This window comes from Pezoporus flaviventris, unplaced genomic scaffold (genome assembly GCF_033815535.1).
Source record: "Pezoporus flaviventris isolate CSIRO_AGI_PZ_B2104156 unplaced genomic scaffold, CSIRO_AGI_Pfla_v1 ptg000158l, whole genome shotgun sequence".
Taxonomy (NCBI): Eukaryota; Metazoa; Chordata; class Aves; order Psittaciformes; family Psittacidae; genus Pezoporus; species Pezoporus flaviventris.
The window spans coordinates 408,573-436,015 of record NW_026892706.1 but is presented as its reverse complement, the minus strand read 5'-3'; the positions used below and the strand labels follow the sequence as shown (position 1 = coordinate 436,015).

General features: G+C 60.3%; 1 protein-coding gene across 1 annotated transcript; it reads right to left on the bottom strand.

Annotated features, from left to right (window-relative positions):
• Positions 1–6,640: 6,640 nt before the first annotated feature.
• CBX4 (chromobox 4) lies at positions 6,641–11,083 on the bottom strand. Its single transcript, XM_061479802.1, has 5 exons — positions 10,878–11,083; positions 10,751–10,794; positions 9,957–10,022; positions 9,298–9,364; positions 6,641–8,854 (listed from the first exon to the last, which is right to left on the bottom strand). The coding sequence occupies exons 1-5, from the start codon at positions 10,944–10,946 to the stop codon at positions 7,526–7,528; spliced, it is 1,575 nt and encodes a 524-aa protein (XP_061335786.1). The 5' UTR covers positions 10,947–11,083; the 3' UTR covers positions 6,641–7,525.
• Between the last annotated feature and the right edge of the window lie 16,360 nt (positions 11,084–27,443).

Sequence of the window (27,443 nt, the reverse complement as noted above, 5' to 3'; positions counted from 1 at the left end):
TATCATTATTTTCCTGGCGCGGTGACAATGGCCCCGCTCTCCGCTCCCGCAGCCCGCCTCTTCTATCCCACACCAAACCTCAATCCCCCAATTTCTCCCCCGTGCAGAGGTTTACGGGCGGATCAAAACGGCCTCAACCTTCCCATGGAGGCTCTGGGAAGCCCCCCCGCCCCTTTTCCAGCTCTTCGCCGGTATTTCAGTATCTTGTTCAAGCTACCGGAGGCTGCTGCAGGGGAAGGCTCAGCAGTGCCACACACCGAGCAGTACCGGCAGCCTGCTCTGCCGTGAACCTCCCCGGCACACGCCGGGAATCCCGAGCACCTGCTCCTCCCTGTGTGAGGGCTCCGCCGAGGGCACGGCTGGAACCGGTCCCCTGTGGGGTCGAGGGACCGGCTCTAAGCCACGGCTTGTCCCGGAGGTCCGGGTCCGAGCCCCCCCGGGCAGGCAGGTCCCCGAAGGCGGGAGGATGCCGGTGTGGAGCGATCCCCGTCGGTAGTACCGGGAGGGACACCACCAGGCCCGGAATCCCCGGCAGGTTCCACGTCCCCCTCCAAGCGAGCAGCGGTGGAGCATTGGGAGCCCCTCTGGACGGCTCAGCCCCGCAATCCCCCACCAGCAACAGCCCTCGGTTACCGCACCCCTCCGGTTACAGCATCCACGGTTATTGCCCCCCGCGCCCCGTGATCCAGCACGTCCCGCGACACCGGCCGTACCCGGTCACACTCCCCGTATCCCCGGGAAGCTGCTCGCGGTGCTGAGCCCCCGCCCCGCATGTCCAGTTGTCGTCCCCCTCCGCCAGATCCTCGGTTACGGGGAACGGAGGAGCACAAGGCAAAGGCAAACCCGATTTTCCAGGGAAAGGAGAAAGGATTCAGGCTGTTAGCTCGAGCCTGGGAAAGCCAAAGCCGCGGCCAGGGCTGATGTGTCACAGGCTCGGGCGGGAGCGGGAAGGAATTCCTGCGATAATGCTCCTCTCTGTCAGCCGTTGCTGCTGAACCGCAAATTGCTGCTCGCAGCACAAACGATGGAAACGTGTCACGTTAGATTAGGTGGCTTCGGGTGGGTCCCTGCGCTGCACTGGAGTTAGTGCTGGGTCCTGCGGGTCAGAGCATCCTCAGGAAGCATCACCACCCCCGGGACAAGCGGGTCTGTCCCAGGGCGCGGAGCAGGAGCCACGGGGCGGGGGGGGCCGCGGGGACGGAGCCTCCCCTCTTCGGGTTAAAACCGGCTCAGGGTCGGGTTGAGTCCTTAAACTCAAGATAAGGCTCCACTCCTCCAGCCCCAGCGGTGAGGGTCCGGTCCCTCCGGTGTGTGACCACCACCACATCTCTGCGGTTTAACCAGTGCTGGCGGCTCCGGGCGGCAGCGAGGCTGGAGCCCGGCTGCTCCGTATGGGAACGGAGGAACGTGCAGGGAAGGGACTTCACCCTTCCTTTCTCAGACTGTATAGAATCACTAACGTACGTGAAAACTAATGTGTATTCTGTGCTCCGAGATGCTTCGGTGGCTCTGTGATACTGAACAAACCTGTCCTCCTGCCAGGACCAAACAGACCCTCTTCTCCCCAGCTGTCTGGCGCCTAGAAGAATATGATGCCCCTTTTATATACATACATACATATAAACAAATTATTCCTCACACAAATAGGTCCCTGTGAGTCTGGGCTCTGAACAGCCCCAGCAACAGGGACTTGGGGAGTGCATTTACTTCCATGGCCCCCACCACGGGATGGGAGGTTTCCCTCCACCTGCTTTGCCTGTCCCCAGCCTCATAGTCCCTTCTTGACATCCCCAAAGCTCTGAGAACAGGTCCTGCCCTGGGGCTGGCATGGCGGAGCCCCCACTGTGTGACACGAGTATCACCCCATCCCATCCCATCGGGGCTGGTGCTCACCCCACACACCAGAGGACAATGCTGGGGCTGAATTTCCAGCCTGGCAGCTGCTGCTGAAATGTCGGCTGTGATTTTCTATCCTTACCTTCAAACAAGGGGGAATGGCTGGAGCCAACGTCATCCTGTCGTTCCCACACTCATGCTGACCAATGGCCATATGGCCACTGCACTGGGTTAGGGGAGAGGACAAAGCCAGGGCCCAGCTCTGGACAAACCCTGGTCTCCCAACCCAAGGTCCCAGGTTGTTTCACACCTATTACCAAACACCATGGTCCTTGCATTGTACATCACAGGCTCATCCCACTGCAGAAGAAAATGGAGCACCCAGTGGCTCCCCAGGAGAGTGGCAAATGCAGCTTTACGTTGGCACAAGAATCTTTTGCTCAGCACAGTCTTTATGTCCAGCATTAAATACACTGTTAGAGTTGGGGTCTGTCATCCCAAGTGGTGCCAGTGACATCTCTGCAAAAGGGTCCTGGTGTTTGAGGAGATCCCAGGGGGTTTGTTTGTTGGTAATTAAGTTTCCTCCTCTCCCCACCCTTACAAACCCCAGGGGCCTGCTCTTGGCGGGGACAGCACACGGCCGGCGTGCTGAAGCCATGACTCCTGGGATTCAGGGTGCTTCCTGCCAGGCTGCGCTGTGCTGCACAGGATGTTTTATATGCCTGCTCCTTCGGTAAAAATAAATCTTCATGTTTGCAGTTTGCTTTAAACTACATCAAGGTGTCAGCGGAACTGATGGCTCCCTCTGAGAAACGACCTCAGTAGGTGCCGGTGAATTGCTCCAGGCTGAGCCAGGATCTCACCCTGTAATGGTCTCACCCGAGAGGAGAAGAGCCTGGGCACCCCTGACGGTCCTGTCCACGCCACCATCCTCACAGAGACCCTCAATTCTCTCCCATTTGCACCCGAAGGTCCATCCCTCCAGTGTCCACAAGACTCCGTGCACCAGCAGAGACCCAGGGATGGCTCCAACAGGCAGCCGCACCACCAGAATCCTCTTTCCTTCCAATCCCTCCTCCAGGTTGCTGCAGATGCCACAGCCCCTCTCGCACATCATCCATCCCCATCACTCCCCACAGCAACTGGGGGGTCCCTCCCCAGGATCTGAGCCCCATCTCCTCCATCCAGCATCCTGCTCACACAACCATTCCTCCTCACTGCTCTGATATTGCCCAAGGCCAGCATGGAACCGGGTTCAGGCCAGACTTCAGTGGTGGAGCCGCCTCATGAGCACGTGAGCTCCTTCATTTTCCCTTTAGCAGGAATCTCCCCCACTCTGGGTGCAGGCAGAGCTTTCCAGTGCACAGGGAACCTTCTGGAGCTGCTCAACAAGGCTCTGGGAGCGCGTGGAGATGGTCTGGGCTGTGCCCGGCCCTGCACAGCCCTTTTCCTCTTGTGTGCAAACATAAACAGAGCAGTGTCCTTGTGGTCGTCTCCTCCCGACACAGATCTCACATGAATCTGGGCTGAGTCCAAATGATCTTTATCTGTGGAGGAGATGGAGGATTTCCTATCGCCAGGCGTTTTCCACTGCTCCAACCAGAGGCAGCCCGGGGGGATGGGGGAGGCGAGGGAATGGGGCAGAACCAGGGGAGCCCCTCATCATCCCCTCGCACACCCATCCTGGTTCAGTGATGGGGGCTGCACCCTGGTCTCACCCTCCCAAAGGGACAGCAGCCCCACCACTGATCACCGTAAGGGGATGGACTTGGAAAAATGAACAGTGGGTACCCCCTATGCCAAATATAACCATGAATGCTTTACCTTGTTGCTGGCTTCTCCAACAGGATGAGATGCTGAGGCCACCCCGTTCAGCAAAGTCCCACACTCAGCTCCTGCCTGACATTGCATAGTGAAATAACAGGAAAAATAAAGGAAAACCCCCCAAAACACATGGAAGGATTGTCTGGAGGAGCTGCCCCCAGCCATCCATGGGCAAATGCAGTGAGTGCCCCAACAACCTGGGAAACCCATTGCTTCCTATCCACCTTCTGCCCTTAGCCAGGGAAGAGCTCCTCTCCCATTCCCGGTCTGGACCTGGAAGTCTCACAGTTCCCATGAGGCTGTTTATTCTGATTAAAAGACATCAGCTCATTGTTGCGTGTTTATTTAATATTCTTCTTAACAGCATCCTCACCCCAGAGGTGCAACCCCTCTAACAAGCCCCTGGACACATGCTGACAGTGGGAACGTGTTTCCATCCCCTCCCCTGGAGCAGGAATCACTCCAATGGCCGCTGAAACCACACAGGGCCACGGCAATCACTGGTGATGGAGCTCAGTGGCCGGCTCCCACTCTGGTATGGCTGCAGACACCGGTACCCCCACAGCTGGGGAGGGGAGAACCTGAAAGCAGCTTTATACAGCACAGACCTGAGGTCCCTCCTGTCAGCATGGCCATGGATGCATCAGGCCCTTTCAGAAGAGCTAAAATCCAAACACAAATTCTCCTTTGAAATCAGCAAATGTTTGCCTGGAATCAATCCAAACCAAGCAGAGGTTAACGCATTCCTGGGAAACACATTAAACGTAGCATGCACCAGTCTTCCTAATGGAGCACGGTGACGCCATCTCATCCTGGATCACTTTGATAACCATTGGAAGAAGTAGTGGACTTCATATTAATTTGCTTGGTAACAAGCATTTAGGTTTGATGCACTTAATACGGAAGGAGAGTGGCATAAATAAGTAATTCGTATCCTACACACTTAATCTTTCCCAGCCAACTGGCACAAAGCAAGGGGAGGGTCTGCTAACCCAGTAACTACTTATCACATCTTTCGCTGCACAGGAAGCTGCTGGAGTTGTGATAAACATGATCAAACTATTAAACGAAGAAGTATCTGGCTCTGTGGTTTCCGGGAAATGGTGCCTCAAACAAGCCACAGCTCCTGCCAGCAGAGACAACGTTTGGGAGCTCCTGGAGCAGCGGTGGATGCTGGAAAGGGACACTTGGGAAGCACACGCTCAGAGGGACGGTGTTCCCTTGAAACCTGCAGCACAACACAACCCATTTCCAAACGTTCATGACTCTGCTGTGACCCTGCAGACAGCTGTGGACCGCACACAGGAGTCACACACACCTCCAGACCGGAGGAGGAAGCTGTGAATCCAGCTCACAGCAGCGATGCTCAGGCTCTGCGCAGGCACCTGCAAGCCCTCTGCTCAGAGACACATCCTGCTGCTCGTGAGAAGCCCCAATGGATGCATCCACCTTTGTCTGCCCAAGGAAAAAGTTCCCCTTGGCAGTGGCCATGCCCGGCTCCTGCGCTGTCTGCGGAGCAGCGCTTCCCCTTTCACAAATCACATTTTGCATTCTGAGCATGCGTCTCTCTCCCATGCCATTTTTGTTTTTCAGATAACCAGTAGCTTAATTAATCAAGGGAAATGCATCATTTCTGATCCTCTGCTCTGCCAGCCAGGCCTGGGGCAGCGGGGAACGCTTCCCCCAAACTACCACTGGGCACCACCAGGTTCCTGCCCCAGCACCCACCCTCCAGCACCCTCATCCACTGCCACTGCCTCTGCCCAGCACTCACACAGTCGCTGTGACACACAGAGTTGATTAAAACCCTCTTAAGATTCAGCACAGCCAGCAGGCAAAATGTCGAATCAGAATTCACCTATTTCCACTTGCTCTCTGTGCACATACAATCAGGTTTTGGGGTCTCCATGCAGGCAGGGGGAAATCACAGGCACAAAACGTACTTCACAAGTTCCCATTGACTTTGGAGCATCAACTGAATCATGAGCTGAGCCGAGCTGTCAGTGCTGACCTTGCCAACACACACAGGTTTAACCAAATACCTGGAGCCATCTTTCCAGTCACCAAGCAACAGACCTGAGCTCTACCAGACCAGAAACAGTACCTGCCACGACCACAGGGGTTTAGATTCTGCAACTCGCCCACATCTTCAGCTCTGGTGTAACAGCAGGGTCCACCTTACCCAAAACAACCAATTCTGATTGTTACAAGCTCGAGGCCCTTGTCCATAGACATCAAAATGCCATCAATTACAGTAATTCAATTAAGATCGTTGCCAAAGAGAAATCCACTTCAAGCAAAGGCCCAACATGAGAAGAGCTGGTAGAAGAGGCAGTTGGGCAGACACGAGCTTGGGAGCACTCGACTCCACTTGGGAATGCTAACTGGGGATCTGCAGGGCAGTGGGCGCTGTGTCCTGCATCTCACGCACATGCAGACGGGCTCCGTGGGCATGCTGCGAGGTTGCCACCTTCACGTGAGCCGTGCTGTAAAGAATTAATTAGCCCTGTGCTGGATTCCCAGTGGACTCCAGCAATTATTAATCCAGTTCTGAGACATCCACAGGCTTCTTTTTGGTGGAATTTGGACCATCTTCCTTTCCCAGAGAAGTTCAACTTCTCATCTAACCGTATGCACTGGGGATAACACAGTGTCAGGCTGACAGTGAGCAACCACCCATCCACTGGGTGATCCACCTTCCCTGCAGCATTCCAGGCTTCCCATCACAGACCTCGCGCAGCCCATTGTGTTTTTGCCAGCCCTGCTCCTGGCCTTGCTGCCAGGAGAACACAGGATACCTCCATGCGCTACGATGCATGTCCTTGCCTGCGCTCCTGGGGACATCTCGGAGCTAGACTGAACATGAGGAACCTCGGAGCTGGTTGGAACCTGCAGGTACCTGCTCCAGAGCTCCCCAGCCACCGCCTGCCCGCACAGGGACAGCTTCCATATGCGGTAACAAACGCACTCCGAATCCCAGTGGGTTTTGTAAAGGTTTATAGTCCTTTGCAGTGATTGCATGATACATTTCTTCCCCCGTGACACAGCCCTCGGACCGGGAAGCGCTGCCGGCAGCTTGCGCTCCACCTCCCAGCCACCGGGCTCTGCAATCCGATCTACACTAGCTGCAGAACATCAAATGCACTTTCAACATCTCCATTTAATATTTACATTCAAGCAATTAATAATTGGAAGCTTATAGTTTAGACATTTCTAATAGCAGCAATTTCTATAATAGCTCGTTTAGCTTTAGATAACCATTCTTTTTTTGCACATAGAAACACCACATGTGTACAGTATCAAAAAATATATACCAGGGATGGTCCTGCGGGTGGGAAGGAGGGGACGAGACTAATAAATGCTGAATGGTTAAAAAGGAAAACAGAAAATATTCATTTGATATAGTTTATAAGGTGATCTAGGGACTCCATAAATCTAGGCTTTATATTTCATTATATAAATACCTACAAATAAATATATTAGCGTGGCCCAAGAGCGACCAGCTTTCAGCTCAAACAATACATTTCAAGAACACCACGTACAAACGGGAGCAAGAATCACTCGACAAGTTAGCACTGTTAAAATATAATACTATAACTCTGAGTAACTGGTGGGCCCCATCCTCACGGGCCCCTATGGCGGGGCGGGAGCAGCGGCGAGGACACCCCGCGTGGCGGGGATGGCCGCGGTGCCAGACCCTGTCCCGGCATCCCCTCAGCGGGGACCGCAGGCTTGGCCTCCACGGCGCGGGCACGGGGCACACGGGCTCCGGGGAAGGGGCACCAGTACCTTCAGGGGAGGCTGGGGGGCCAGTGGCCCCCGGGGCGTGCAGGCAGCTCCCACAGGGAGCAGCCACCGTCCCACCTCACACCGTCACGTACTCCTTGAAGGTCACGGTCAGGCAGTTTGCGGTCACGTCTGTGATAATTATATTCCCAAAGAAGGGTTTGAATTCCTGCAGGGACTCGGCCTCCTCCTCCTCCTCCTCCGTGGCCTCCCGGGGCTGTGAAGGCTCCGTGGCCGGGTTCTCTGGCGGTGCTGGTGGCACCTCCGGCTTCACCTGCGCCAGGGCCAGCTCGCCCTCCGCCCGCGGTTTCACGCAGCGCAAGTCTATGGGCTCATCCAGGTCCGAATCCAGCAGGATGACCTCCGGCTGGGCGGGCAGCTCCGGCCGCTCGGGAGCCGGGGGGCTGAGGCAGGTTGGGGCACTGATGCTCCGCGACGTCAGGCGCTTCTTCCCTGGCTCCCGCTCCGCATGCGGCTCCGACAGGCACCGCTTCCGCGAGCCGAGGCTGGAGAGGTTCAGTCCCATAGAGGAAGGGCTGTGCTCACACACAGGGTTCAGGGACCAGGGCACGAGGTCCGGCTTGGTGGTGAGCTGCAGGGGCTGCTCTGCCGGAGGAAGGGGCAGCTCCTTGGCCACGGGAGTCTTTTGGGGACTCTCCTCGAGCTCCACAGCAGGCTGCTGGCCCTCATCCTCTGCTTTGCTCAGGGCGTTGCTGCCCACCACCCTCTCCTCCCCTGGCTTCCTCCAAGCCTCCAGCTTCTCCTCCCCACCCTTCTTAGGAGTCCTCTCCTCCGCAGCCCGTTTCCGGGGAGGCTCCCCGGACTTGATCTTCACTGCCTGCATGCCGTTCTCCATGTACTTGCTCATGACGATCACGATGCGCCCATTCTTGTTTTTGTTCTTGACGATCTTCATCTTGCCTCCCAGGCCGTTGCTGGTCACCCTGTCCCGGGGGGGAGGCCCAGTACCACTGGACAGGTTCTTCTCAGCTCCGTTCTTGCTCTCTGCAGCAAGGCTCTTCACCGGGCTCAGCAGGTTTTTGGCTGGGCTATGAGTCCACTTGTCTGGGTGAGAGACCAGGGGGCTCTTGTTACTGTCCAAGCAGGTCTGGTTCTGCGGCTCCTTGTTGCTGGGCTGGTAATGGGGCTCGTACATCTTGGGGTCCGGCTGGTAGTGGTGGTGCTTCTTGCTGTTCAACTGGTAGTAGTACTTCCCCTTGCTGTGGGACTGGTGCTTCATGCTGCTCTCCTTGCCATTGGGCTGGTACTGGTGGTGCTTCTTGCTGTTGAGCTCATACTGGTGCTGCTGGCTCTTGCCAGAGGAGCCAAGATCCAGCTTTGGCCTGTTGTCCACGGCCGGGTCCTGCAGCCCAGTGAGGATGTTCGAGCGGCGGGCGAAGGAGGGAAGCTGCAACAACACAAAGCAAGGGGCTGTGGTCAGCCGGGCCCGCAGAACGCAGTGCCAGTGCTGCGGCAGGTGCCAAAGGCACTGGTGAACCCCCCATCCAGCAGCTCTGGTTACGGGATGCTGCATCACAGGGCGCAGGCGGCCCCAACCCACTCCAACTTAGAGGCTGTGCATTGCTCCGGATTAATGAAGCAATGAAAAGAAGAAAAGCACCCTTCAATCAGCTGTCTGGGAACAGGGGCCGAGCGGGACGCCGCTGCCAAGCAGCCTGCTAATGCCACCCGGCTGCAGCGGGGCTGGGGCTGCCTGATGAGCTCAGCACTGGGGCCTGGGGATCCCCGGGGCACCCGCCCGGCTCCTGAGCATGATGAAACCCACTGCAACCGGCTCCCAGGGGGTGGGACGGGGCCGTGCTGTGGGGCTGGGCTTCCCACGCCATTTACCTGCACAACCAGCGGCTTTGGCTTCGGCCCCCGCTTGCGGTATCCCATCAGCTGCTCCTGCCGCTCCCTGCGGGAACACGGAGTCACGGTGAGGTCCGACTGGCGGCACACGGACCCCCGGCTGCTCCCCGTCCTGCACCCCACGCGGGGCACCCCAACCATCCCGCTCCGGTGGAGCCGGGCTGCTGGGGGGAAGCAGAGCCCGCGGGCAGGGGGTCCCGCAGGAGGCGGCGGCACGGGGACACGGGTGACCCGCGGAGGGAGCCGGCGCCTGATGAAGGCGCTGTCCCGCCTCCCGCCGCTGCGGCGAGGGCTGAAGTTTACAGCTTGCGCCGAAAGACTACAGGAAATAAATGCACGGAAAGCGAAAAAAACCCAGCAGCAGCAGCAGCAGCAAAAGCCCAGCCCAGCCCAGCCCGTCCAAGCGCAGCGGCGGCGGCGGCACCGCCTCCTCCCCTCCCCGCGCCCGCACCGAGTCCCCGGGCGGCGGGAGCGCGAAGCGCGGCGCGGGGGGAGCGCGGCGCGGGGGGACCTTGAACTGGAGGCGTCACCCGCGTCCCCGGGCGCCCGCCCCGCCGGGGCCGCGCCCCCGAGCCCGAGCCCGGGCCCGTCCCGTCCGGTGCCCGTGACGCAGCCGCCGCCCCCCGCCCGCCGCTCACCTGTTCTGGAAGGCGATGAGCAGCCGCGGGTCCAGGATGTTCTCCTCGGGCTCCCACGTGTTGTATCTTGCGAGAGGGGAGGAGAACGGCCGTCAGCCGCGAGGCCCCGCCGGGAGGGGCCGGGGTCCCGGGCAAGGGGGTGCCCGGGAGCCCGCCCGCAGCACCGGGCCCGCCTGGGAGTTGGTGATGGGCGCGGGTCCCGGGGGGGATGGGCGGGGAGGGGGGGCGGCACGGGGACGGAGCTGTTTATTTAGCGCAGTTATTATTCCGGAGGAATTCGAGGCATGTCATGATGAAATTTTCCAAATCCCCTTTCCCGAACCCAGGAAAGCGGCCACGGCGCGGAGGAGGGACCGGGCCGAGCGCCCCCGCGCCCCCCGCCCGCCCTGTCACGCAGCTCCCGAAGCCCCCGCAGCGGCCGCGCTCGCTCCGCCGCCGGTGCCTCCGCCTCGGCGGGCTCCCGGGGCCGCTCGCCCGCCCGGGCTGCGGGTTATTTTTGCGGTTATTCCCCCTTCCCCCCTGCTCGCCCCCCCCCCCCGCTCGGTTCTGCAATATGGAGCCCGGCTCCCGAGGAGGGAAAGGGGGAAGGAGCCATTTTCTGGTGCACATCAGCCGCCGCCTGCCCGCCTCGCTCGGCTCCCGCCGCCGCCACCACCGGGCCCCGCGGCCGCCTCTCGCTGCCCGTCCGCCCGCCGCCCGGGCCGGGGCCCTGCCCGAGGAACGGAGCGCGGCGCAGCCCCGCCGCCGGGCCGCCCCTGCCCCGGCCCCGTCCCCGCTGCCCGCTCAGTACTCACTTGGGCGACCATCCCCTCCATTTCACCAGGTACTCGACTCTGCCCTGCGGAGCGCGGGAGGCAAAGACACGGCGTCAGCTGGACCCACCGCCCGCCCGGTCGCCCCCCGCCACCCTCCGCCCCTCACCTTTCGGATCCGCTTCTTCTCGATGCTCTCCACCGCAAAGACGTGCTCCCCCACCGCCGGCAGCTCCATGCTGCACCCGGGAAGGGCCGCGCCGGGCCGGGCGTCCGCGGCCGCCGCTGCAGCCGAGCTGGGCTCCGGCTCCCGGCAGCTCCCGCCGCCGACCCGACAGACACTGAGCCGCGGCACCGCAACCCGTGCAAATCCCGGAGCGAGACGTCAGGGAGGCGGCGCCTCCCGGGCCCGGCTGCCCGTCAACGGCGGGGCCGGGGGATTGGCGCAGACCTGCCGGGGAGCGAGGCGGGGAGGGGGCGGGCGGCGGGGGGGGGGGTGCGGGCAGCCCGGCCCCCGCCCCACGCGTGACTCAGCACGGCCCCCGCGGGGGGCGGTGGAGCCCCGGGGCAGGTGCGAAACCCGCAACACGGTGGGGGGGGAGCAGGCGGGGGCCTCCCCACGGGGTCCGGCCACGGGGGATGCGCCCCCGGGAGGGCTCCACGCCACGTCGCGGGCTGCTGTGGGCGCGGGGAACGGAGGTGCCCACTCCTTGCACGGCCCGAGCCCGCTGCCTGCTCCCGGGGCCCGGCCCGCAGCGGGCCCTAGCCCGGCCCGGAGGATCCTTCGCCGCGCTGCGAGCCAGGCGCTGCTCGGAGGGTGCCCGTGGTCGCGGGAGCACGGCCCGAGCCACGCAGCGGCGGGGATCCTCTGCTGCAGGAAGGCCGGAGCGCCCCGGGGAAGCGGGCCCCGGGCAGGTGGCGACGGGTTTCCCTCGCCCGGTGCCGGAAGCCGCAAACGGCGGCGGCGTGCGGGGACCGGAGAGCACGGGGCGGGAGGCTCCGCGCACTCGTTCTCGTTCGAGCGGATGACGGGGAGCGGGCTGTGGCCCACGCGTGTCCGCGCGGAGCTGCGGCTTGGCAGCGGGGACGCCTCAGCCGTTCCCTGCTCTGCACCGGGAAACGTGGCGGTGCCGAGCGGAAGCGACCTTCCTACCCCTGGGCAGGTGGAGCGGGGCCAGCCGAGCACCTCCCGGTGCGGAGCCCCCGCCGAGGGCACGGTCCGCTCCGGGCCTTCCGCGCCGCCGCTGCGGGAGCTGTCCCTGCTGCCGACCCCCGCGGGGCAGGACGAGAACGAACGTGGGGCAGGTCCCGGGGGTCTCTGCTCCTGATGTTGGCCGGGATCGGTCCTCGCAGGTGCCAGAGGACCGGAGCCGCCGCTCCCTGTGCGCCCCGGGGCCGGGGTCCTGCTGCCGCCGTCCCCTCTCCGTCGGGACTCTGCCGGTTCACGGACGGAGCGGCCGCTCCCCGCAACTTTCGCGGTGGTGCCGGAGCCGCGGGGCTGAGCCCGAGCGGCACCGGGACCCGGAGCGGGTCCTCTGCCGGGGGTCGGGCCGTAGCGCCCGTCCGCCCGAGAATGCGCCGCGTTCCCTCGGGGCCGTCCCCTCCTGGACCCGGGGGCACCGCTGAATGTCACCGCATCGGGGACCATAACAAAGACGCAGCCGCCGCGATCGCGGAGCCGAGCCAATAAAAAGCAAACTGATATTACAATTTTGATTTCCCTGGAGGGCCGAGGGGGCTTAATGTAAGAATTATTATCCATTGTGAACCGCAGCCCAAAGCAGCGCACGTGGCCACGCTTAAAGTCTTATTTTATCTATTTTTTAACTTAACCGTTTTCCTAAGAGCCACACATCCATTGAAATTTATGCCAACGGAGTTTGTTAACCCTCCCCTTTGACATTTCAAGCTTCTCCTGTTGCCAAAGGAGACAAGCCGAGCGCAAGCCACTAACGCTGGCAATAAAACTGGATGCCCAGGGATGAGCAGGATTTGGTGCAATTCATCCCCAACTCCGGGCCCAGCCGGCCGGGAATGCTGGGCTCTTCCCAGGCCCCCGGCAGGAAGAGGAGATAAGGAGGGCAGGGCTAGCTGCCTGCGTATATATATAAAATACATATATATTTTTAACCGTGTGAGCAGACATCCTTGGCATCGCGGCAGAACCTGCCTCGGGAGCAGGCTGAGAGGTCACTGATGAAATATAGTATTAAATAAATTTAAAAAGGTGAAAGCAACACCGAAAACCAACATTAAAAGCATTTAATGCTTCATGGCTCCCACAGCTCGGTGCCAGCTCCCGTCCTGTAGGCTTCTGCAGGATGTTCATCTGCTTTCTGTTACCAGGCTGATTGCACATGATTCACAGTAATGATTGTAATGGTGGTGATTTTCTCTCTCTTACCTTGCTCAGATAACAGCAGCTCATGAACTGATACATCATCCCCTTTGTCGAGTCGAAAGAGGACACCTTATTTGAACCACGTAACATACCCTAAATGAGGAAAGGAGGCAACGCTTCCAACTGTTGCCTCCTCTTGACTGGCTGGGGCATATCACGGGGATGAGAAAAGGGAGAGGAAGTTTCCAACCTAAAGAAACCAGAACCAGCTGCTGCCTGCTGGAGCCAAGAGAGTGGTTGTTTCACACCACACAGATTATGATTTGCCCGTCTGGGGGAGGCACGAAGGGCAGACACACGTTCTGTGGCTGCCACACACCGTGCAAGGTCTCAGGTTCCTTTACACCCACAGAGCATCAGCAGCCACAGGGCCCTGTGCCCAGTGAAGATGCCAGGAGCGGGCACAGACCAAGCACAGGGGCTCCAGCAACCCCCCCATGTGCCCTGATTCTGCATGGGGCAGCCCCGGGGCAGCTGTATGACAAAACCTCCAACAGCCAGAGCCAGATGTGCTTCCTGCAGGTGCTGGGAAACCCACAGAGGCAACTTCCCCTCAGATACTCGCTGGCCACGTTCCCTCCTCCTGCCCAGAGCTGGGTTCATTGTTTTCATCATAATTTACCAAATTCTTACCCCAGAGCCAGGGCCAGGTTCTGCCCCTGAAACACGAGGCACTCACTTCCCCTCGCCCCTGCTTGATGCTGCTATCAGCCGCACTGATTACACATGCCATCATTTCTGATGTTGCTCATTAGTCTGTATCATTATTAGCAATTCAAACCAGCAATTCTTCCTCAGCTGTAACCCTCCAGTGCCACCCACATGACTCCAAGGCTGCAGTTGGGGTGCCCTGGTGGGGCCAAGGGTTCCTCCTGGAGCCCCAGGGGGCCAGGATCACACCAGGCAAAGCACCAAAGAACAGAAAGTTAATTCATGAGTAGTTACAGCATTCCTTCCAAGGCCACTTGCTGGGGCCAGACACAGATTTTGTGACTCATATGAGGGTGTCCTTGGAGGGGGGGAGTGCTGGTCCCATTCATTCCTCCTACCTGGTCACCCACAGCCATGGCCAATGGGGCTCCTGGGTTTGCCCTTCTGCTTTTGTCAGCCCTGGTTCACATCTGGAGTTGTGGCCAGTTTGAAAACCAGGTTATAATAAAGCCTGTGCTGAGGTCAGCGCCGTGTTGGAGACAAGAAAAGGACGAGTAGGTAGGCTTGGGGAGGGGGAAAAAGCAAACCCACAAAAACAAAACCCACCACTCAATCAATAGGATGCCATGAGGTAAGATGCAGACAATGAAACCCTGCTCCAGGTTGCCAAGGCAAATCTGTCAATAGAGTATTGAACAAGCAGATCTGACTTGCAATTATTGTCTCCTTCTAAACACAAGCTGCCCCTTTGCCTCACGGTTCAAACCCACCACTGGTGCTGAGTGACTGCTGGCCAGGGCTGGTTCAGATGATGAGGGAAGAGACAACTGCTGGCAGCTGGGCTGGAATTCACTCCAGCACAGGCGCTGAAAACCCCTGGAGCATCCCAGCACCTTCACTCCAGCAGCTGAAGTGACGCGCGCCCTGCCCCCAGTGTAACGGGCTTTCTAATGCAGCAAAACCCCCTTTGCACAAACCGTGTGCTTCTCGGTGCTCTCAGGAAAACATCCAGGGCCGCGGAGCACACACGAGCATTTTCAGACCCTGCAGCAGGAAGAAAGCCGGTGCTCGGGGCGCCTGGCGCTGTAACGCTCGCAGGGTCTGAGCGCTCGAGGCTGGGGCTCTCAGTGCGGAACGAGCTGGTGGCTTTAAACCCAAGCACAGCAGCAGGGTCTGGAGCTGCCAGCACCCACACAGAGGCAGCAGCAGTGGGAAAATCCAGAGGCAAACCCCCCTGAACTGGGTCATCACGTGGAGCTCCAAAGGGCTTCACAAGCGCATGGCTGCAGCCGCTGCCGGGGCCACGCTGGGTGGATTTTCTCTCTGGAGCCGCTTCCAAGCACGGACGAGGAGAGGCTGCCTGCAGGATGCCCCCGCATGAGGCACGTGTCGGTACACCGTGTGCTTCAACAAAGCACAATGGAGCCTGCTCCCGTGCAGGGGCTGAGGCACGGGGTGCGCGTGGCAGTTACCCGCGGTGCTCATTGTGCGGGCACCCTGGAAGCCCCCATGGACGGGGCAGCCCTGACGGAAGGAGGTGACTGCCCAGCCCCATGGAGCTGCAGGTTGGGCAGCGCCTAACAGCAGGTTCCAGGAGTCTCCATCCCTTGGGAACTTGGATGGGAATAGCCCCCCTTCCCCAGGGCCCTTCTCCGCTGTGTCTTCACCCCCAGCCTTAGGCATGGGTGCCTCAGAGACCATCTGTCCTTAATCTTCTTAGAGTCAGCAAGTCAGGAGAAATCCAGAGGAAAGAGGCGCTGGAATCCCTCTGTCCCCAGCCATGTCCGTCCTTCCACAGCACAGGGCTCAGCACCCACCTGATGGGAGCAGATCCTGCCTGCCCCGTGTCCCATGGCAGTGCGAACTGCCTGAGAGCACAGGCGGTGAACACTGGGAAGCATTCCCACTCAGGAAGAGAGCAGGGGGCTGTGGGGTAGAGGGAGATGGGAACTCTTCCCCTGCTTACTGCAAGGGACCCCGGTGAGCATCATCTGCCCTATGAGCAGCCCTGCTGAGGGCTGAGCTCCGAGCTCCCTTCCACCTCGTATCACTTAAGCCGATGCTGCTCCTTGCAGCCAAGAGCAGTGATGAGATTTCTCTCCATCAGCAGTGGGGCTGCGCATGTCTCTCCATGAGGCTGCAGTCACTGGTGGCAGCAGCGAGGAGCCGCTCAGCCCTGTGGAAGGACCGAGATGTTGTGAGTACGCTTCTCCAGTCTGCTCCATGCACTCCCATGGGAAAACAAACAGCACCCACAGGCTGCAAGCCCCAGGCAGCTCCGCTTCGGAGCCGCTCCACAGAATCAGACAAGAAGCCACTGGAGTCGGGTAGAATTGTGGACACAAACCCAAGTGAAGCGTATTGCACAAAGGCTCCTCTGCAGCAGAAGCCGCACAGGGAACATCAGTGTCCCATGCACAGCCCAGGAGCCAGGATGGCTCTGGCTGGCCCTGGCATAACAGCCCTGAGGTGAGTCTGGGTTTTCCTCTCCCCTCTCCAGGCAGATGGGAGCTGTGCTCCCCTTGCAGAGAGCGGGAGAAAGCAGGAGGCTCTGCTGAGGAGAGCAGAGCTCAGGTGGTGGTTTGGAAATACCATCAGCAGAGGCTCTGGGAAGAAGTTACCCCTGTGGCTTCCCAGGGCTTCCCCCGTGACTCTCCAACAAGCTCCAGAGGAGAACAAGAAATTCCCTTTTCCTTGGGAGCCAGGCGGAGAAGCTGCAGCTCGTTTCACACCAGAGGTGCAAGGACAGAAGCCTCCAGGCAGACACTTCCCCCATCAGAGCAAGCAGGAGCCAGGCCTCCACACTCCTTAATGAGCAAAACCACCAACCTGCTCCCAATGGAGTGAGTCAAAGCCCAGACCTGCAGGAGGGTCCCCATCCCTCTCTAGGAAACGGTCCAAGATTGGGATCTAGTACAAAGCCTTGACCACTCAAAGGAGTCACTGGGCACTGGTTTCACCCCGTGTGGTCTGATGGTGGGATGAGGGCAGATGATGCAACTGCAGTTGCTGGACAGTTACAGGAGCTTCCAGGGAAGGATTTTGTCTGGAGCTTCTCAGGTTGCTCTGACTCTGCATAGGCAGCCAGGGAGATGGCTTCAGTGGGAGGGCTGGGCCTCTGGAGCACAGAAGCATTAATCTGACATTTCAATGAGCAAACTGAAAGAAGATCAGAAACTTCGACCTGAAGTTTGTTTTGAAAGCATTAAACACAGGGAAAACCAGTCCCCAAATCACCCCTGGGAGATAAACACCACCTGAACCTCAGCAGCAACACACTGCTGGAACTGCCACATGCAGCAAAACCTGATTCCTCCACTCACACTGCTGCAAAGCCAGCTTGGGCTGCACACACCCACGGGGATGGCAGTGCCAGGCTCTGCTCACCCTGCATCAGGCTGCTCCTCTGAGCCAGGAGAAGGGGCTTCAGCTGGGCTTCTTGGGGGGCAGCACACCCAGAGGTCACCCAATGGCCTCATCCCATGCTCAAACTCCCTTAGCACCCACCCAAGCAACTGCTCCTCCTGGCGGGGACAAGCACCCATGAAGCCTTCTCCAGCTACAGAAGGAACTGTGCTGGTCATGCCAACATAGTTAAGTGCAGACACTGATTGATGGATGGATTGATTGCTTGATTGATAGGTTGATTGGCTGCGATTGCAGCGATTGCAGCCGTGGAGAGTGTTCCTGCACCAGGGTGCTGCCATAAGCTGCCTGGGAAGGGCAGGGGGACTGGTGTGGTGGAGAGCTGCTCCCGGGGTACAGGGCATGGGGAGGAGGGAAAGGGAAGCAGGGGAAGCTGCAGCCCTCCCATGCCAGGACCAGTGCTGCGGGCACCACCCGCTGCTGGGACCGGCTCCTCTGGCAGAGCCATCACACCCCGTGGCGCTGATCCCAAGTGATGCCGCGGCCTCCGCTCCCCGAGCAGTGATGGGTAATTGCCCACAGACAGGAGTGGTAATTACTGGTTTGGGCTGGGACCGCTGGGAGAGCTGCAGGAAGAGGAGCAGGCGAGGGCTGTGTCAGCACTTGTCCTGGCCTGCGGTCCGGGAATGGCACATGGCGAGGCTGGCACATGGCAAAGGGTGCGTGGTCACGGGTAACTCATGGAATCACAGAATCCCAGCCGGATTTGGGTTGAAGGGGCCCTAAAACCCACCCAGTCCAAACAACCCGCCGCGGGCAGAGACACCTTCCCCGGGGCTGCGGCGTCCTGGCCGGTGGCACAGTGAGCTGCAGCTCCCGGCGCTTGGTGCTGCGTCCGTGCAATGAGCGGGTTTGTGGCTGCACTTTTGGGTCCCTCCTCACACAAACGGCCACAGGATCCTTGCTCCGGGCATGCGGTTCCCTTGGGAGTGACCTGGGAGCTGCTGCGGTGGAGCCGGCAGCCACAACTCGGCCGAGTGCTGCTGCCCCTGTGCTTCTCCCCTGGCTGATCCATGGCTGTGACCAGCAGCCACCGCACAGCGTGCGACAGCTCTGAAGGCGCTGCCGCCTGCGCGCAGGCTGTGCCGGTGCAGGCAGAGGGAGGAAGCGCGTGTGGCTCTGTGGTGAGGCCGTTTCCATCCTCCTGCACCTGAGCGAGGCAGCGGCGCAGCTCTCACAGCCCTTCCCTGCGATGCTGCCGCTTCCTTCCTGCTGCTGCTCGAGCATCACCTCGGCTGCTGCAGCCGCAGCTCATGGCCGGCGCAAGGAGGTTCCCCAGCGCCTGCCCGGGCACCTTCCCTGCAGCGGATTGCACCGAGTGCTGCTGCTTCCAAGGGTTTCACAAAGATTTTCCGGCCGTGCTGCCTGCCCTGTGCCTTGCGCTGTCACCGCAGAGCTCCTGCCACGAAGCTGCTTAGTGCAACCCAAGCCCAGCTACATTAAACCCATTAGGAGGACATGCTTGCCTGGGGGAGGGAGCCCGTCTGTGTTTGTAGACTGAAACCCGCAGGGTCGTGGGCCCCAAGACGAAGCAGCCACCACCACGTATCACAGTGCTGGGGTCCCCGCTCCATGTCCCTGCTCCTGCCAATCTGTGGGGCTCGGGCACCCTGCGTGGGTCACTGCTGCAGACAGCCCTGTGCCGGGATGCGGATGGGACAGTGAGTACATCCCTTACACCTCAAGGATAACCGGTAAGTCCATCGTGTGCTGTACAGGGCAGAGCAGGCGCTGGGCTCCTGGCTCACACCAGGGTGAAACAGCCACGCAGGAGCTGGGTGAGCACTACTGGGGAGGCACACTGGTGGCTGACCGGTTAGACTGGCTCCTGCAGCCTCGGCCCCTCCTTGGACTGGTGTATAGACAGGACTGCCTGCATTTGGATGTACAGAGCTAAAGGACTCAAGTTGGCCCTGCCCCTGCCTGGGAGAGAGGTCCCGGCCCATACTGACATTGTCCTGGGCGCTGCGGGTGCTGGTGCCTGACCTTTGGGTGCTTTTCCATGCTGGATGTTCAGGCGAAGGTGTTGGAATTCACACACGGGAGAGCGGCAAAGCAGCATCACGGTGAGAGCAGGGTGTTCCTGTCCAGAGAGCCCTGCAGCCCGAGAGACCCTGCATCACGGACCTCTCTGGGCAGGGGAAACCTCTCTGTGAGCTGGGCAGGGCCTCGGCTGGGCCGGGGGCTGTTCCTTGGTGAGCTGCGGACCCTTCTCATTTCCCTTTTCTCTGTGCCCCGGGCACCTATTCTTAGGCTGCTGCTCACTGCCTGGTTTCCCCTGGGGATGCTGGGAAGGGTCTGGGAACTCCAGCATCCGCACGGGCAGCATGAGCGATGCTTCGCTTCCTGAGCTCACTCCTTCGCCCTGCAGCGCGTGCAGCAGCTCTGCTGCCCTCCTGCAGCCACCCCACGTCCCCTGCTGCTGGGGATCCATGTGCCGAGCACCCATGGGAGCACTGTGCCTCATCGTGTCCTCGGCACAGCCCATCCCTGACCCCCACTGCCATTGGGCAGTGGAGCAGCTTTTCGGCTGCCCATGGAGCTTCTCAGGGAGCTCTGTGCAGTGGGAGCTCCACCAGCTCGGTGGAACAGGTTGAGAGCTCTTTTTGGAAACGTGCTTGCTGCTTCTAGTCACAACAGGGACAATTCTGTGCTCCAGCTGTTGGATCTGGTTGGGTTTCCCTGTGATAGATTAAGGAGCTTTCCCAGTCTGGAGAACCATCCTCCAGGTCGGCAGCACGGGCTGTGGTCACCCTGCTTGATCCCTCACGGGGATAAGCCCCTGGCACTGGGCTCTCTGGGGGCTGAGACAGTCTCAGGCTTCCAGCAGCTGGGAAGGGTCAGAACAATGTGAGAAATGAGCCAAGCAAAGCAGCCTGGCTGCTTTGACCAGCAAAGAGCAGCAGGGCCCAATGTGAGAGCAGAGGATGCAGGTGAGCATCAGACCAGGGCAGAGCTGTGGCTTCAGCCTGGGACCGGGGGCTTTGGTGATGCTGATGGTCAGCTCAGCAGGCGGGATTGCAGCATGAACACAACTGCAGAGCTGATCCATGGAGCTCTGTCATTAAAACACAGCCACTGTCCCAGTCCCTGAGGATTTACTGCCCGCAGCCAGGAAACAGCACGTGCTGCCTCCTTGTGTTGGACAGGACAGTGGGGTTCAGTCCTGGACCACCCCTTGCAGCAGCCTCGTCCCCCCTGTGGGCAACAGGGAGGTGTGAAAACACAGTGAACACACTGGGCACAGTGTGGATGGAGCACGAGGTGGGAATGGATGTGGAGATATCCAAGGCAGGGATGGGTGTAGAGATGTCTGAGCCAGGGATGGATGTGGGGATGTCCAAGCCAGGGATGGGTGTAGGGATGTCCAAGGCAGGGATGGGTGTAGGGATGTCCAAGGCAGGGATGGGTGTAGGAATGTCCAAGCCAGGGATGGATGTGGGGATGTCCGAGCCAGGGATGGATGTGGGGATGTCCAAGCCAGGGATGGGTGTAGGGATGTCCAAGCCAGGGATGGGTGTAGGGATGTCCAAGGCAGGGATGGGTGTGGGGATGTCTAAGGCAGGGATGGATGTGGGGATGTCTAAGGCAGGGATGGGTGTAGGAATGTCCGAGCCAGGGATGGATGTGGGGATGTCCGAGCCAGGGATGGATGTGGGGATGTCCGAGCCAGGGATGGATGTGGGGATGTCTAAGGCAGGGATGGGTGTAGGAATGTCTGAGCCAGGGATGGATGTGGGGATGTCCGAGCCAGGGATGGATGTGGGGATGTCCAAGGCAGGGATGGGGCTGTATGGGGCAGGGATGGGGGCTGTGAGGAGCAGGGGGATGGGGATGCAGCAGTGCAGGGCGCTCGGGGAGCCCCCAGGTAAGAGGGGTGCTGCCGACACGGGCGCGGCGCTGCTCAGCCCTGGGCTGCTCCAGCTCCGCCGCTCCTCAGCCCATGTTTGGGCTGGGGCTGCAGCAGGGCCATAAAAGGCAGCGTTGGGAGGGCGCTGGGGCTGCTCCCGCTCATCGGCCGCTGCGCTGGGGAGCCCCGGGGGCTGCCGCCATGGGCAAAGCCTCACCGCAGCACCCATGGGTGCGCGGGGTGCTGGAGCCCGTCTGCACAGTTCTGCAGGAGCACGGCCCGAGCTGCAGCCAGGGTCCCGGGGGACGCAGCCTCCAGTGTCCTTCCCAGGCTGCGGAGTCAGGGCTGCTCCTCTGGAATGTTGCTCTTCGCAAGGGGCAGTGACAGTCCATGGGTCAGGGAGGGTGTTTGCAGCTGAGACTGGCTCAGGAGGGGTGGCACACACCAAGACACGGGAATCGGAGGGACCAGGAGGGACTGGCACGGGCTGAGAGCATGGAGATGAAATGCAGGCTGAAATCACGCTGCGAATCCATCCTGGGGGATGCTTGGGCTCGGAGGAGTCTTAGGGGAGAGGATGGGGCAGGAGCTGAGGCAGAGGGGAAGGAGCAGTAACCTCGACAGCTCATTATGGGGTGGCAGATACAGCGGTGGTGTGTCTGCGTGTTTTGACTGAACCAAAGTGATGTAGGAGCTTTTGTAACACAAGCTGAGGACCAGAGCTTGGAGGTGTTCAGTGAGCTGAGGTCCAGCAGATGTGCGGTACCTGCAGTACCTGCAGTAAGTGCAGTCGAACCAGCCAGCTCCAGAGGACCAGTGGGGAGCAAAGCGGAGGCAGTGGAATTTTGGGGTGATGCAGGACTCATTCCCTCTGCGAACTTGCTGTGGCTGACGCCAGGGACCTGAGCCCTGACCAAAGCACAGAGGGAACAGCAGAGAGGGGCAGGTGACAGCCCCATCACACAGCAGGGACTGTGCGGAGAGCCCGGACGTGCGGCAGCGCTGCCGGGTGGGTGTGAGCCAGCCCGGAGGAATGCGAGGAAGATAAACAGTGAGGAGGAAGGGCGATTCCCTCCCAGGTATCGGGGTGGGCAGCGCCAGCAGCAGGGCAAAGTGTGGGTGCTGCGGAGCTGGGGCCGTGCAAGGGGCCGCGATCCCAGCCAGCGGCGCGGGGGATCCCTCCCGTATGGCACTGCCGGGGGCCTTTGGCAAAGGCTCCCGCTTGAGCTGGCAAAGGGGCTTTGGCAGCGCAGTAACGCTCAGCCCGGCTGCAGCCATCTTAGACCTGGCATTGCACAAAGCAAAGCGGATGCCCGGTGATGGCACCTCCTCGCACCCCACACGTGGCTGTCGGGGTCTGGGGGCTGCAGCCCCGGTGAGACCGGCTCCGGGGCCCGCTCAGCCCCTGGCTGCAGGGGACACGGGGCTGGTCCCTGCCTTGCCTCGGCTCGTGCTTCCGTACGGTCACACTGCTCGTTCCCTGCCTGAACGGCGAAATTAAGCCCAGCAACAATGGGCCATCGATTATCCCATTACATTGCCACGGGGCCCGGCCCCACAGCTGGCTGCTGGAGGGGCAGCACACGGGGCGGGGGCAGCAGCTCTGCCCCGCCGAGCCCTCAGCACCAGGAGCCGCACAACCGGTGACGGGGGGCCCACAGCCCCGCAGCAGCCACTGCCCCATTCCCAGGAGCAGAGCCCGTGCCCCAGCCTGCGAGGGAAACGGCCCCAGTTCCATGGGGACCGCCCCATCCCGGAGGGCTCTCGGGGCCACCCCAGCCCTGGCCAGCTCGGGGCTTGCTCCTTCCATTTGCATGCGCTGGGGGGGATGTGTCCTCCTTGCTCCCCGCTTTCTGCGGGGCTGTTCTCCCCACAAGGTCCTTCTTCTTCCCTTGTTGCTTCCTGCTTGCAGCCATGGCTTCCTCTTGGGTGTTGCCTGTGAAGCTCAGAAGAAGCCAAGTGATGTGGTCTCATGGGCGCCCTCATCCCATCCGCACTTCCATCCCATCCCATGCAGGGGAAAAGCCCCAAAAGCCCCAGGTCTTGGTTGGCCGTTTCTTCCTGTGTCACCGATTTCAGCCTTGTTTGTTCCAAGTCTTTTTATTACCCAAACCACTGACAAGTGAATTTTCAGGACCAGGCGCTCAGCACGTGTGGACCCTCATTGCCTGCCCCACAGTGCCCAACCCCTGCAGGGCTCCAGCTCTGCCTCCCCTTGTGGTGCCTGTGAGCATCCAGGTACCACGCAGCATCCTTCCAGCCGCGATTTGCAGGAGAAGGGGTGGTTTCAGGCCATGTTTTGGCAGCAAGAAACAGGGTGGGCACCCCAGGGTGCTTGTGGGTGGCAGCCAGGTCCCGGTCTGCTCCCTGCGTGGGGTGTTTGTCGCCCATTCACAGCCCGGTCAGCGGTGCCGGTGATGGTGATGGTGATGCTGCGGTGTCTGCGTGGGGATGCTTTGCCTGCTGATCTCCCACCTGCGTCAGCAGCTGAATTCCCTGGTCTCATTCAGGCAGCTCCTTAACCCTTTCCTCCCAGCAGCGGTGCTGGAGCAGGCTCCGCACAGAGGCTTCCCTGAGCTCACATCACGGTGGCTGCGACCCTCTCCTGTGGTCACCAGGCCTGACCCTGTTCTTACACAGCTGCAGGAGGGGATGGAGGCACAGCCTTGGCTCAGTGCAGGCAGGACACAGCATCCCCCTCCCAGCCCTGTGTGTCCCTGCGGATGCTGAGCTCCCAGCATGTGGGAAACCTCCGGAGCAGGGAGGACTTTGGCGAATTCCCAGTGCCCAGAGCCTCCTCCCCGCTGCCCCTGTCACCACCAGGGTTGGCCAAGCACCCGCCGCAGAGAGAGGCGGCTCAGCTGGTTTGTGGCTCCTGAAGGACAGACCCAAGCCAAACAAGGTGAAGAGTGCCAGCGGGAGGCTTCGGCTGCTCCTCCTCCACGCTGCTGCTTCGCCACATGAAGCGGAGCTCGGGCCGGGACTGGGCTTGCAGCCAGCTCAGCTCAGAGGGACCTGCTCTGTCTGGGCACCGCGGAGGTTGGGGTGGCCGGAGGATCCCTTCCAGTCACCAAAAAGCAGCCCTGGAAGTGCCGGCTGACACCAGGTCCCTTTCACTGCATTGCCTGGGCTGTCCCTGGGCTCACTGCGGGGGCTTGGGGCACGCCTGGTGTCACTGGGTCACCCCAGGAGTCATGGACGGCTCCATGGGTCCCACCGGGCTGCAGAGACCCAGGTCCCTTCAATTTCCCTGTCAAGAACTCGAACTCGCTTGGTTAATTCTGCTTCAAGGAAGCGCCTGCGGCAGGGTGGTGGCTGTCTCATTGGGGCTCCTCTGACCCCCCTGAACCCAGCAAAACACAGGAGGACACCCCACGGTGCAACGGACTGGAGCAGGTCCCAGTGTGAAAGCAGATCCCAGGCCGGGGTTCACAGTTGCGTGTCCCTGCCCCGGGGGCTTTAACAGGAGCATGCATTTCACTTTGGTTTTCTGCTTTCTGCCCCATGGCTGGACGGGGACGGCCGTGTGCTGGGCAGGACAGCGAGCTGGGGAGGAGAAGCAGGGAAAACCACCCCTGCGGGACTCCGGGCTGGGGCTTTGCTGCAGAGCATCACCTGAAATGGCAGCAGCTTGCAGACAGTGACGGGTTTGGAAACAAACCAACATAGACAGAGGGATCCCCCCTGTTCCCCAGGCATGGGGCTGAGCTTTCCAAGAGAGGGAAAAGGGCCTGGGGACGGTCCCTGCCCTGATGCCACGGGTGAGAGCCCAGCATAGCCCCTGCTTCCCTCTCCAAGCCCTGCTCCGCCAGCAGCCAGAGAGCTCAAAGGCTTGCACAGCCAAAATCCACTCTGGAGCCTCTCTCCAGCACTGTTGCCGTCATTCCCTTATCAGTTTCAAGCTAACATCTGTTCTAATTACCCCTGGGCTGAAGCGCCAGGGTGGCATTTGCCCCCAGGACTGGTGAGGGATGCTGCAGTGGGGCTGGTCCACGGGCGCTGCCCCTGTGGGCGACCTAGAGCTGGGTGCATTCAAGCATCTCGCCCCAGACCCAAACCAGTCTGTTGGGTTCCTCACCCAGAACTTGCTTCGTGACAACATTACCCAAATATTTCCTTATTAAAGCGCTCTGTGCTTGGCAGGTGAATGTGCTCACACAGAACAGGGCTGGGGAAGCTGCTCCCAACCACGGCACCTTCGGGTACCTCCTGCAATAGAAAACGGTGCCCAGCTCCCGTGGGCACGTCAAGGCAAATGCTGCCACTGGTTACAGGTCAAACGCTTTCAGACTGAAAGTTCTGGCCCCTATTGGAGCAGGGCCGCAGCAGCGGGGCAGGGGCCGGGAGCAGCGGTGATGGGCAGGGGCTGAGGGGCGCGGGCAGGCGACGAGCTTGGAAAAGAGCCTGATTTTTGGTTAGAAAACATCAGTCTGCAGAGGAGGGAGATGAACCAGGACATCAGGCACCCGCGCTGAGGGATGTGGGACACGGTACAAAGCCCAGCGCGGCAGCAGGCATGGCCTGATGGAGGCCAGAGCTCAGCAATGGCACCTGGAGAGGTTCTGAAGCAGGAGAGGCCAGACCTTCGCAGCAGAACTGGATTTCAAAGCCCCTTTTCAGCTCGAACTAAGAGAGAGTCACAGTTCATAACCAGGAGAAGAGCCGAGCTCCGTTCGAAGAGCAGCGATTTGGGGTCCTCGGATGATGCTGGAGCTCTTGGCTGAGGCCACAGACTGCAGGAAAATTGGTCACAAAAATACTTAAGGAGCGACCTGGGTCTGGAGCAGCTCCGGGGACAGGGAAAGGGGGGGACCCAGCAGCTTTTGGGCTGCCACTCAGTTTGGGGAAGGGCTGAGCACGCCCAGGATGGGCAGCACCAGCTCCCATGGGATCTCCGGTAGCCCTGTGGCAAGTGCAAGCCAGTGCCTCTGGCGCAGCTCCTATTGGCCTCTGCTTCTGTTCCCCCATTGCACATTGTGGTTCTGACTGCTTAAATGAGAGAAGTAAATGGGGAGCAGAGCCCTCCCCAAAGCAGCAGCACCAGCAGGGCAGGACCAGCGCCCTGCAGCAGGATGTGACCATGAACTGCAGCCGGCCAGACTGGTCCCTTTTCATGACCCAAGCAGAGCCATGGGGCTTAAAGAGGCAGCCCACGGGGACAAGCCAAGCTGGGTTTTAAATTCTTTGGGGCTTGCAATAACTCAGGTGAGTCTCTTTGTTCTCGGGAGCTGTAATTGTTCATTGGCCAGGCAGCCAAACAGCCCTGTCCAAACACAGCCCGAGCGGGCAGCGAGGCCGAGGCCGCCCAGCTGCCTCCTGGCTCCAGGCACAGCCGCAGACCTTCCCCGGTGCAGCAGCACGGGCGCATCCCTGCCCCGTGCCCGGTGCCGCGCCAGGGGCTCAGTGGGGCAGGACGCGGCAGGCCCAGCCCCGGGCTGGGTGCTCGCTCCGCTCTGCACACAGCGGGCTCCCCGCCGCAGTGCTCTTCGCTGCCGGGATCAAAGCCTTGGTTGGCTCTCTGCTGCTCGCCCCGCTCCCCTTCCCCCGGCAGCGGGAGGCAGAAGGATGCGTCAGCTCGAAGCGGAGTCTAAAGAGGCTTATGCTGACTATTTACCTTTGCAAGGGTCTATTTTTGGCTGCTCAGCTGCAGCTAATGCAATGAACAGGGCAGCGACTGTGGAGAGAAGCCACATGAGGGTCATGGCTCCCGGGATTCACTTCACTCCTTTGTCAGGGACAGAAGCTTTGATTCTTTTCTATTGCTTGCGTCCACTCCAAAGAGTCACAAAGGAGAAGGGGATCCTGGGGACAGGTCAAAAGGACCCCAGAAACCTGCTCTCCTGTCCAACACTTGACTTGTTGCCTTTCCTTCACGGCAGAGGAATTCCACGGCTGCTGGTCCCAGTGGCACGCTGGTCCCAGTGATGTGCTCCCACACAGCCCAGCATCACTTCAAACAGAAACCCCAACTTTTTCCACGTGCTGGAAAACTGCAGTGCAGAATCCTTAAACAAATCCTGAGCGATTTCCACATTGCTGAGTGTCATTTTAATAGTGGAAAAACAGTGCTCAACATTATCTCCTTCATCTCTTCCTATTGTCTCTGAGAGGCTGGGAACAAGGGCTGCAGCAAAACCAGCTCCAGATCTCCTGGTCAGTGTTTGTTGGTGTGTCACAGCCCACTGCAAGTGTCCGGTAAGCCCAGGCAGGGTCTGCCCACACCAGCCTCTCCTTGTGCAGCCCTCCCAGGGAGGCATCCGTCAGCTTTGGCACTGGCCATTGAGCCACAGCAGTGCGGTGGCCTCTTGGTGATGTCCATCTGGCATGGGGAGGCAAGGTGACAGCCAGTGGTACCCAGGTCCTGCTGTCCCCATGGGGAGCTGGTGCCTGCCCGCTGCCACCATGTT